The sequence below is a fragment of the Camelina sativa genome, chromosome 2 (genome assembly GCF_000633955.1).
Source record: "Camelina sativa cultivar DH55 chromosome 2, Cs, whole genome shotgun sequence".
In the NCBI taxonomy this organism is placed as follows: domain Eukaryota; kingdom Viridiplantae; phylum Streptophyta; class Magnoliopsida; order Brassicales; family Brassicaceae; genus Camelina; species Camelina sativa.
Genome location: NC_025686.1, coordinates 312,550 through 323,755, shown reverse-complemented (window position 1 = coordinate 323,755; position 11,206 = coordinate 312,550). Strand labels below are relative to the sequence as shown.

The 11,206-nt window shown below is 39.1% G+C and overlaps 4 protein-coding genes across 5 annotated transcripts; 1 reads left to right on the top strand and 3 right to left on the bottom strand.

The window, feature by feature from the left end:
• LOC104712005 lies at positions 1–1,538 on the bottom strand. The gene is made up of 2 exons (XM_010428799.2): positions 1,265–1,538; positions 1–445 (listed from the first exon to the last, which is right to left on the bottom strand). Exons 1-2 carry the CDS (start codon positions 1,449–1,451, stop codon positions 237–239), a joined length of 396 nt encoding a protein of 131 aa, XP_010427101.1. The 5' UTR covers positions 1,452–1,538; the 3' UTR covers positions 1–236.
• On the bottom strand, positions 1,590–5,676 carry LOC104712013 (acyl-CoA thioesterase 2-like). Of its 2 annotated transcripts, XM_010428809.2 has the most exons (17): positions 5,540–5,675; positions 5,335–5,427; positions 5,114–5,181; positions 4,960–5,023; positions 4,817–4,863; positions 4,589–4,714; positions 4,277–4,354; positions 4,067–4,154; positions 3,807–3,919; positions 3,628–3,690; positions 3,502–3,557; positions 3,319–3,423; positions 3,116–3,175; positions 2,766–2,867; positions 2,516–2,564; positions 1,995–2,063; positions 1,590–1,852 (listed from the first exon to the last, which is right to left on the bottom strand). In XM_010428809.2, the coding sequence occupies exons 1-17, from the start codon at positions 5,553–5,555 to the stop codon at positions 1,775–1,777; spliced, it is 1,275 nt and encodes a 424-aa protein (XP_010427111.1). In that variant the 5' UTR covers positions 5,556–5,675; the 3' UTR covers positions 1,590–1,774. The 2 variants fall into 2 exon arrangements, with proteins under 2 accessions (XP_010427111.1, XP_010427117.1); XM_010428815.2 differs by lacking the exon at positions 4,067–4,154 and having other exon boundaries at positions 4,277–4,340; positions 5,540–5,676.
• Positions 5,838–8,289, top strand: LOC109124527. The gene is made up of 6 exons (XM_010428778.2): positions 5,838–5,945; positions 6,133–7,037; positions 7,125–7,183; positions 7,299–7,427; positions 7,521–7,656; positions 7,756–8,289. Exons 2-6 carry the CDS (start codon positions 6,333–6,335, stop codon positions 8,107–8,109), a joined length of 1,383 nt encoding a protein of 460 aa, XP_010427080.1. The 5' UTR covers positions 5,838–5,945; positions 6,133–6,332; the 3' UTR covers positions 8,110–8,289.
• Positions 8,271–11,072, bottom strand: LOC104711996 (beta-amylase 2, chloroplastic). The gene is made up of 9 exons (XM_010428787.2): positions 10,698–11,072; positions 10,550–10,627; positions 10,256–10,459; positions 9,928–10,122; positions 9,658–9,822; positions 9,238–9,498; positions 8,926–9,144; positions 8,624–8,843; positions 8,271–8,540 (listed from the first exon to the last, which is right to left on the bottom strand). Exons 1-9 carry the CDS (start codon positions 10,959–10,961, stop codon positions 8,482–8,484), a joined length of 1,665 nt encoding a protein of 554 aa, XP_010427089.1. The 5' UTR covers positions 10,962–11,072; the 3' UTR covers positions 8,271–8,481.

Genomic DNA, 11,206 nt, shown 5'->3' with positions numbered 1-11,206 from the left:
TTTTTTTTTTTTCCAGTAACAAGTCTTAATTAATCTCTCCTCCATAGTACTTGCATAATCAAAGATCATGTTGTTTTAACCGAACCCATGTACGTGTCAAATCAATCTAGAATTACATATAACCAATTTACGTGTCAAATCAATCTAGAATTATTAACCCATATCAGCAGGATATCTTTCGTAAGAAATACTAAGGGAGAGCCTAAACATCAAGGAGAAATAGATCTACCAGTCAGTTAATTCTTCGCCTTCTGAAAGAAAGCCGGGTGAATGGTGGTAACGTCCAATGAATCGAGTTTGTCCATACGCTCTATACAATCTCGCATTCTCTTTACAACTTTGGGTATATTTGCAGCGTTCCTTGACATTATTTCCTTAAGCCGAATCATTTTCTCTCTACAGTCTTGCTCTACTTCAGTTCCCACCACCACAGATGCTTGTGTTTCTGCATATATACAAAAAAACACCATTGATTGGTTGATTTAGCATACTGATAAAAGAGGAAGAAGACGAGGATCAGTGCAGGCTCTTGTGTTTCTCTACAATACTATGAACCCTTCTCAAACAAAGTCTCTTAGTGAACTACAGTATTATTATGTTAATATAGCATACAAATAAGAGAAGAAGATGACAAGAATCACATCACAGCAAGCTCTTATGTTTCTCTACAATACTGTGAACCCTTCACAAGTTCTTCAAAACAAAGTTTCTTATGAAGTACACAATGGGAACATAGATAGCATCACTAGTTCTTCAAAACAAAGTCTCTTATGAAGTACACAATGGGGACATAGCAGAAGACGAAAACGAGATAAAGACTCTAGCTTTTTAAGGTAAGAACTTTACAAACCAAGTTTTACTGTTTATTGATTCATCATTACACAACTCATTACTCTCACACTCGACTCTGCTGCAAAGATTTTACATTTTGAGGAACAAGATACACCCAAAATACGAGTCTTACATAAACCATTTTTCCAATTGATACATGACAATGTAACAACACAGTCATAATGCAAGCAAAATCATAAAAATAACTATCCGTTTTGAGGTGCAGAAGCTAAAAACATGAATCAAAAAGGTGAAACAGAACCCAAAACGTGCCCAACTAAGATTTTATCTCATGAACCCAAAACATACCCAATTTTCAAGGAAAAGCCCTAAATTTCGACCTGCTTACATAATTACTCTACCAGAAAGAAAGCGATAAACCCAACAAAGTCCAAATTGATAAACCCAACAAAGAAAGAAAGAAGGAACCTGCCTGCATCGACGTTGGGAATTACGGGTACGAGAGACGAAAGCGCAGAATCGAGGGTGTTCCGGAGAAGGTCCGGTAGGGTTTGTCTGTACTCGGAGATCTTCTTGGCCATCTGCTTCACTTCTGACTCCAAATTCTCCAGATCTCCTTCATCGATGTCAAGTTCCGTATCTGGAGCCATGGATTCCATCAACTTTGAATATCCCGTTTAGATTTGCGATTCTCCGGCGATAACTCAAGGTTCAAAATTGAGGAGCGTGTCTTACTGTCTTTGGACTGTCATAATAATAATAACGTTATAAGAGGTTCCTCCAGTAATACGACGTCGTTGTGTGTACCCCACTTTAAAACAACTTTTACTAATAAGTTTATATCCCACTGTATTGTTTTGAAACAGTTACAAACAAAACTTGTGTACAAATAATTGTGAAAATCGAAAACCATATGCAGAATGTGGCCTTGATGTGTAAACAGATGCAGCAATTCTTCTCTCATTGTCAATCTTACATGACTTCACAGCTTGGACCCGAAGGAGGGCTTAATATTCACAGCTTCTTTTACCAAAGCTTCTTGTGTTAAAGATGCCACCAGCTGCACACAAATTCTCAAACTGTATGTGTCTTTACCACTTGAAAAAAAAAGATTGTGCAGATTTTTGTGTTCTACTATATATAGTTCAAATGGGAGCTTCAAAACTACATTAGATTCTCCTTTCTTTGATGCAACAACGTACCTCTCCCTTTCTGTTGAACATTTTGCCAGTGGCAAAACCACGGCTATCAAACACGGTTGGGCTCACGATCTGCATAAGGGAAATGTTGTAAGTATATTTTTCTTTCTCAGAGTTTTCATTTCTAAAGGATTCAGTCAGACCTTTGACAATAAGCACAAAAAATGTTGTGGTTTACTTCTTTTAACATGTACATATAAAACACAAAGATAAAAAAAAATCCCTAAGTTGTAGATCTATATACTTGACAAATATCAGCTAAACAAGCAAGTTGTTCTAATCTGTAGACCGTAGTTGTTAATTTCCCTATAGGTGTCTTCAGATTAAAGACGCACCATATTAATATAATGGTTTATGGCTCTCCAAAACAACTCAAAGTTGCGCAAAGTGTTTTCAGGGCAATTTTGTGTTTCAGTTTGCCTAAACAAACATTTGGATTTCTAACAGTAATAACTTTCTCTTCTGAAAGAGAAACTTCTCGTATTCTGCAGAAAAAGAAAAAGAAAAACATGAGATTTCCTTACCACAAACAGCAACCAATCATCAGCTCTTAGCGATCGGTGAAACCACATCCTGCAAACGGACATTAGAAAAGTAAGAAACAATTACTTGAGGCATTGTTTTTGGAGATGGAAAAATCTAGATTTTAGCCAATAGAGCAGGTATGTATTTATGTATGCCCCTGCGTTGTACATATACAAATTACGTGGTTTGGACATATGTTATGAGCATAGTACAAACTCACACTTCGCTATAAGAAAAGAAAAAGCTTACGAGTGGTCCAGGCTAAGAGCAGCTACACTCATGCCCTCTCTGCGGTGAGGGTTTAAACTGATAGAGGCGAATATCAAATCTGAAGCATATGCAACCACACATCTGTATAACAATCAGAAAGTCAGCAAGAGATATATACATTACCAAACACCCCCTTCTAATTGTCAATGTTAAGATAATCTGGATTTGTTTCCACTATAACAGCCGGTGATACTTATATATCACTGATCGGTGAACTCCTTAGAATGTTAAAAGGTAAACACTACAATTTAAATCGTTTAGATCATATGGATAGGTACAGAGTTTTTAGGCGGCTTTCAGCTTAACACCACTGAAGTAGAGTTGCTCACCTGTGCAAAGCTTGATCATCATCAGAAAGTTTTCCCTTTGCTCTAAACCAATATTTCAGCCTGCAAGATGATTTTAGGAAAGAATGTTTAGTTCTTATCAGTACCCACGTAAACAATTATGTTTAAAAATGACAGGATGAAATACGCTCTATAGTAGTAAACAACAAAATTGATTTATTCAGGAGTTAGACAACTAGGGTAACCTTGGAGAAGACTTCGTCTGTTCAGTAGAATCCTTTGGCTCACAAAATCGTATATCTATAGGGAATGGAACATTAATTTCAGTTGCAACTTCGTCTCGGTAATCCCTGAAATGAAGAAGCAATTGAGAAGTGTGTGACTCTGAGCTCTTGGAGTAATTGGTCTGGCAAATTACTTCCACTTACCTAGGTAGCAGAGGGTCAGTTACAAGCCGTTCAAGTATCTCCTCCCTTGGTAGAAGCTGCAGTAGATAGGGATGAAAATTGGAAATTATCACAATAATAAGCCTCAAAGTAGGAGAATTGATTTACCGTTTCAGGAGCTGGTGTATGAGGCATGGTTGACTCCTGGTGAATATAACCTTGTTGCTTTCTCTGCAAAACCAAAAAAAAAAAAAAAAGTGAAAGCGTGAAAGACTATCGCTCATGATGAAATAGCAAGAGAAGCATGGAGATTCATAATGAAGTATTTGTGGAATATAACATGAAACCTGAAATGACGCGAACAAGGTGAATATGGTTTTTCCTTTCTGTTTAGCATCTACTATTCTGGTGGCAAAGTTGGTGCCGTCACGTAAGCGATTAACTTCAAATATGATGGGAACTGCAATAATAGCAAACTATGATAATTTGCTAAGTGTAACAGATGCATGAGGTGAAGAGAAATCCGGGGAAAGCAGCAGGCATGGTTTTTAGGTAGGAGGAAAAGCAATTTCTTGCTTGCAAAAGAACATTAAAACTATGCTCTTACTATCTATATCTCCAACACGAAGGAAATAGGAATGAAAATTATGGACTATCTTCATAGTTTCAACAGTTTTTGATGCTGCGGCAAGTGCCTGCGAAGTGAATGCAGTTGTGTCACAGTGATTACTAGCTTTTTTCATTGGCGTGATATAAATAGCATATAACAGGTTAATAAATATATGATGTGGCAGCCTAGCATGATAAAATCTCATACCTGTCCAACTAACTGCCCTCCATAAACCTTTCCATAGGTTGGAGCATTGGGTGGAGTGAACCCCCTGAATACATTCAACTTCAGGATACAAGTACTAATAATTAGAGATTGCTCAATTTTGCTGGCAGAGAAAGACTGTTATAAAGCTAAAAGTAGTATGTATTGTATGAGGTGAACATAAATTTGAGGAAATGTGAAAGGAAAAATGCTATAATTCTGATTTCACATAATGGTAAATGCTAATGGCTAGAATACTAATCATACGAAATGAGACGGAACTAAATGAAGGGCAGTCGAGGGGGAGATTCGTACATCTACTGGTTCCAGATACAATATGTGTTCCACAAGACAGCGTGACTCAAGTTCCTTATCTGAATCCCAGACAGACTTTGGCTCAAGCAAAGCAAGATGACCAGACATCAACAGTAAGCAGGTAAGCTGCAAGAAGAGGAATGAAAACAGTACTCAGTATGAGCATACCATGAGCTCAAGGAAACCAAAGCCAGGCTAAGGAAAGAAGAGATAAATGTAAGCAAACACCTCTGAAAGAGCAACAACATCTGCTGGGTAAACATCCCCAAAAATACCTGTATAAGAATCAATAGAATCCAACCCTATTACCGAACCAAATTTTTCAGAAAAAAAAACATGGAAATTGAAGTTTGTAAGAACCATCCTCTCACCATGGCCAAAGAAATCAAATCGTTTCAAAAGGAACTCTTCTCCGGCTGATATCAGAACCTGAGCCTGCAAACAAAAGAAGTAAAAAAAAAAGTTAAAAAATAACCCGTTGCAGTAGCCTTACTAATAACACACAAGTAACTTAACACGACGCACCTGTCCTTCCAAGAGAAAATAAACTCCATCCACATCTTGATTTTCACGAACTACATAATCACCTCTGTCTGTTATTGTGAAACACATAGGACAAAGAAGATCACATAATAATCTCTGTCTCTCTAAGAATCACTGATTAGTGCATAACGAAGTTCCCTAATCAAATTGACTACGGGATGAGAACAAAATAAAAATCCCAGAATCATGAAGTGATCACTGACCGTAACGCTTGAACACAACGACTTGGGCAATTCGCTCCAGAGAAGAACTATGTAGCCGCTGCAACAACGGCACATTCCCAAGGAACTCGACAACTACAAACACCAAAAGAAATTAACCATAAAATAAAAATAAATAGTCATTCAGAATCGTTGAGTTCAACTTCTCGTTCATTGATTTCTCCGGCGATAAAAGTTATCGGAATACCTGATTCAGTGTTCATGATGAAGTGTGAATGGCCGGCGAAGTCAAAATCGTTCAATCAATCACTGCTCCTCTGACCATACAAGAAAAAAACAAAATTATCCAGTACCCTACGGTGTACGATAGAGTCTATAGACACCGCAATAATTTCGAATTTGATTTTTTCCAACCAATTAATTGGAGGGAGAAACGTGTTAATCATGTCCCAAAGCAAACCAAAGAGTACTGACAAATTTAATGGGCTTACAGCTAAAAGCCCAATTACTTTGAGGGACCACATACGCTGTCTCTCCAACGTAGAGCCCAGATCCGATCCGACAGGAAACTTTCCGAAGACGAAAGAGCACGTCTGTCTGGTCTGTCCACTTTCTTTCTCCGCTGGTCTCGAGGAATCTTTCGAGCATCTATGGTGAGTAGATTCTTCTCACAACCACTCTTTCATCGTTTTCGTCTTACGAACTGTGTTTTGACTTTGAACTTTTCGTTGATAAAACAAATCCAACTTGTCTTCTCTCTCTCTGACTCGTGTCTTCTTCAGCGCCAAAAGATATGATTTATTGTTAATAAAAAAAAAAAAAAAACTTCTTTTTTTACAGTTGTTCCTGATGGTTTGGGACACAAATCTTGGAACTCAGTTTGATCCGACCAGCTTATGATTCTGTCTTTTTTCTTAGAACCCCTTGATCCACACTGACTAATCCCGTGTCAGTTGGTTCTGCTGGAAAAAAAAGTCCGATCCCATTGCCACAAAAGTTTCCAATTCAGTATATAATGCTTGCTTGCTTCATAGGTTGTCATGTCGATACTGTGTTGTGTTCCTGTACTTGAATGTGTATACTGTTTGGGTTGTGCCCATTGGTTGTGGAAGAAATGTTTGTACACAGCAGGTCACGAGAGTGAGAATTGGGGATCTGCTACATCAGATGAGTTTGAGCCAATCCCTAGGATCTGCCGTTTGATCTTAGCCGTTTATGAGGAGGATCTTCATGACCCTATGTGGGCACCTCCTGGTGGTTATGGGATTGACCCATATCATGTTATTCTCAAGAAAGACTATGATCAGACTCAAGGCCGTGTGACGCCTTACATGATCTACTTGGATCATGACAACGGCGATGTCGTCTTGGCCATTAGAGGGCTTAATTTGGCTAAAGAGTGTGATTATGCTGTTCTGCTTGATAACAAACTTGGACAGACCAAGTTTGAAGGAGGTTATGTGCATAACGGGTTGTTAAAGGCTGCCATGTGGGTTTTCGAAGAGGAGCATGTGGTTTTAAGGGAGCTACTCGAGGCAAACCCGAGCTATTCGTTGACGTTTGTTGGACATTCGCTAGGTGCAGGGGTTGTGTCTTTGCTTGTCTTGTTTGTGATTCAAAACCGGGCTAGGTTGGGGAACATAGAGAGGAAGAGGATTAGATGTTTTGCTATTGCTCCTCCAAGATGTATGTCTCTCCATCTAGCTGTGACATATGCAGATGTCATAAACTCTATTGTTCTACAGGTATGATGATTGTCTAATTTGGCCTCCATCGACTCTCGCTTAGGTGCATCTTCTGATCCATTTTACGTACTGCTCTGAATAAACCAGGATGATTTCTTACCTCGGACTACCACAGCTCTAGAGAATGTCTTCAAGTCAATTATTTGGTATGGAACTAGTATTAATATTTCAAAAAACTAAGTAGTTGTTATTAGCCTAAGTTTAGAAGAAGAAGAAGAAGAAAAAATCTCATGCTCTTGTTGTTACATCTTAAACCTTCAGCTTGCCATGCTTGTTGTGTCTCACATGTTTGAAAGATACATTCACATTCGAGGAGAAAAAACTCAAAGATGCAAGGCGTCTATATGCTCCTGGTAGGTTATACCACATCGTTGTGCGCAAGCCCTTAAGGTAATTTATTCTTTATTTATATACTTATGTGCTTTAAAATCGTTTTCTACAACTCGAAGACGAGTTAAAGTGAAAACCATGCCCTTGGTGCAGATTAGGAAGATATCCACCTGTTGTGAGAACAGCTGTCCCAGTTGATGGGAGATTTGAGCAGATTGTTCTCTCCTGTAATGCAACAGCGGATCACGCTATCATTTGGATTGAAAGGGAATCGCAGAGAGCTCTCGATGTGAGTACCTTTAAATGTATTCTGCTTCATAGGACTGCTTCAGCTTTGGGAGATCATGAGTTCTGACAAATTTATTTCTGTGTGGTGAACTTTTTTCAGTTAATGCTGGAAGAGGACCAAGTTATGCAGATTCCAGCGGAGCAGAAAATAGTGCGCCAAAAATCGATTGTTGAGGATCATGACGAAGAATACAGAGCGGCTATAATGAAGGCAGCTTCGTTGAACATCCCCATGTCTCCATCACCGTCTTATGGAACATTCCATGATACAGAAGAAGGAGAAAGCTCTGCAGGATCAGGCATGGAAGGATCCCCGTCCCCGTGGTCTTTCAAAGGAGTGAGAAGAAAATGGAATCAATTCATAGATTGCCGTTTTCCTGTAAATGACGACAGTGGACATATGATCTTCAAGAAAACGGAATCTGCAGCTTTGTTGTGTGGTCAAGAAACATGAAAATATCTTGTTATAGGTGTACATGTAGAATCTAGGATATAGTTTCAGATCAGCAAAGTAGATGAAAATTCATTATTGAGAGATTAAGGGTTTCTTTATTGTTCAAGCTCTTTTTGTGCCACTTCCTGTGCTGTTGCTAGCAATTTCTTCTGAAATATCAATAGATACAACTCTTATATATTGTAATACTATATACGCTGTTCATTTGACAACCTCACTTGTTTGTAGCTACAACTATAAACTTGATCTTGACTCCATCCAACTTTGCTATGCTGTTGCTAAGCCAAGCCATGAACGTTCGTTTAATAACCAGGCACTAACAGATTAGTGCTTAGTGCCTGTATTTTTATTAGCATGATTGACTACATATATTCACTCCGACTTGGTCTCTTGTGTCCCTGGAGGTACACCAAGATCTGGAACGGCTTCACCTGCAAGTGAAGGTAACACCAGGTTATAAAAACCTTGAGGAGGCACTAAAATCCACTAGGAAAATATGAATCGAAAGCTATACCATGCATGCGTTTGAGGAATCTCTCAAATTCTTTGAAATTTTGAGACTCCATCAGAGTTGGGTTCAGCCTCAGGTAAGTGAAACAAGATAAGTGGCGACCATCCGGATCGTTAAGGGGCTTTGCATTTTCAAGTATCTTGTTGTAACCTTCTCTGTCATAACAAGGAAGAGCATTTTCACTAGCAACAGGTATACTAGCATCCCAAGCAGCATTCAGCACCTGAAAATTAACATGAAATCAGAATTGGCAAGTTAAGATTTTGGCCTAAACCAATTAAAGCCTAACTTGAAGAAGTTTTTACCTGCCAAACTAGACCTTCTGGATCCGCCAGAGCCTCTGGAAAATCCTCATGTTGATCAAGTGTTCGTAACTCCACACATGTGAAGTTGAGAGCAGCATCATGTTTCTTGAACATTGCAGCTATTGGACCATAGCCATCACGGTTTGAGGAGTTGTAGAAGCCAGCAGTGAGTTCAGCAGCATGACTAGCTGTTTTATACCACCAGTGTATTCCTGAGAGCTGATTTCCAGAAATGGAAAGACAAAATGGTTCGATCAGCACAACCCAGAGAAATATATAGTTCACTTGCCCCATCAATAGAGCTTTGTTTACCTTCGCAGCGATGCAATTTCCTTCAAAAGCCAAATTCGCCATTGCAAGAACACGATCACCATGGTCAATCAGAACTCTTGAGTACCAATTAAGAAAGAATCTACCATAGTAGCTGTCATAATCGCCTCCATCGCGGAAAAACCCAGTCCCATGTGGTGTTGAATTATAAGTGTCTGTGTTATCAGGTCCTCTGCCCCAAAAGCTGTGGCCTCTTACCTCTGCAGCCTCCTCTAAGCTCTTCATCAAATATTTATCATAACACTGCTCAGACAGGAGACAGCGCATCAGAGAATATATATTGGTAAGTAAACTTAAGTCCAAATAGCAATGGAAGATAGAATGTAGTCTAATCACCAAGCACATAATGTAGTCCAAATAGCAATGGAAGATAATATGCTTCTAATCCATGAAAAGTATTACCTGGAACTCACCAATACCAGGATATTTCCACCCAAATTGTGCAGGGTATGAAGGATACCTCAGCTCCCCACATGGACCTAGTCCAACTTCAATTTCAGAGATGATGTTATCCTCAAAGAATTCATCAAATTCCACCCGAAAGCTTCGCATGTAATCAAAGTAAACCTACAAATTATTCATTAAAAAGTTTCGTATGGTCTTCTGAATGGAAAATATATTATCACTGAACTAAAAATTCGATCATGATAACTTGATAGAGTAAAGCCATACCTCCAGAGCAGTCCGTCCTCTTAAAACCCGTTGCTTATCAATTCCCCAAGTAAGGCACTCAGTGTTACGCCTACCTTCTCTGTCAGTGAAGTATATGTCAGGATTGCTTAGACCAATTTCTCTAACCCACTCAGGGATTTGTATATGCACATCATCTCCAACATTGCCTCCACATTCGTGGAACGACATAACAACCTGAAGTCAGGATAAGTCAAAACCATGGAAAAGGTTCAGCTCAAGTCTTCATATCATTTCATTAAACTAATCTCAAGCAACAAACTCAGCTATATTATTGTCAGTGAAGGGCAAATGAAAGCAAATGATATACCTGTATCTTAAGTCCAAGCTCACGTATCATCTGAAAAAGTTTCTTGTAACCAGTCCAGTTATAGACCTGTGGTGTATGAGCCTCCACAATACCCCACCAGCAGTCAAGCATAACACCATCAACATTAACCGACTTTAAGGTTCTTAACTGATCCAAAAGCTCTTCCGGTTCCACTACTTCCGAATTCATATCAATCACTCCCAACTATATCATACAACAACAGCCAAATCAACAAAACAACACATCTCTAGCCTACCAAATCAAAAAAAAATCAAGAAGAAGAAGAAGACTTACTGGTAGCATAACATACACGGGAACATAAGCTGTACCGGAAAAATCACGCTCTTCGAAATGCACAACTTCTTCATCAACCTTTCAAATCAAGAGCGATCCATCAAACAAAAAATATTGGATACGACGACGAGTGAGCTAGAGAACTTACGAGCTGATCAGTAGTAGAGTCGTTGTCCTCAACGGAATCTTCAATTGGAACTGGATCCTCCTCATCCTCCTCATTAGTAGTACTCTCTTCTCTCTGTTTCACTTTGGCAAAAACCAACGGCGATCTAGCACCAGAAAATGTAGAAACACCACCACGCCAGTCTCCGACGCTAAACGGTAAAGAGCTCCGAGCCGATACTCTCGCCGCCGGAGCTCCGAGCTTCACGCTCACTGGAATTACAGTATGATTCAACCTAATCGCCATTACTAAAACAAACAAACAAACAAAATATCTCAATTCCGTAGCAACAAAAAAGTGTTGCTATTATTCAGAGATTTCGTGGCATTGAACCACGTGAAGGCTCTTAGTGATGGATCCAAGAAGAACCATTGGTTCAAATCAATTTTGAAAATTTGTTTCAGTGAGTGATTCACTCAGATCCGTTGATTTCACCCACGTGGCAGTACCCGACACGTCGGCAACTTTATCAATGGGCTTTTTTGAAAAAA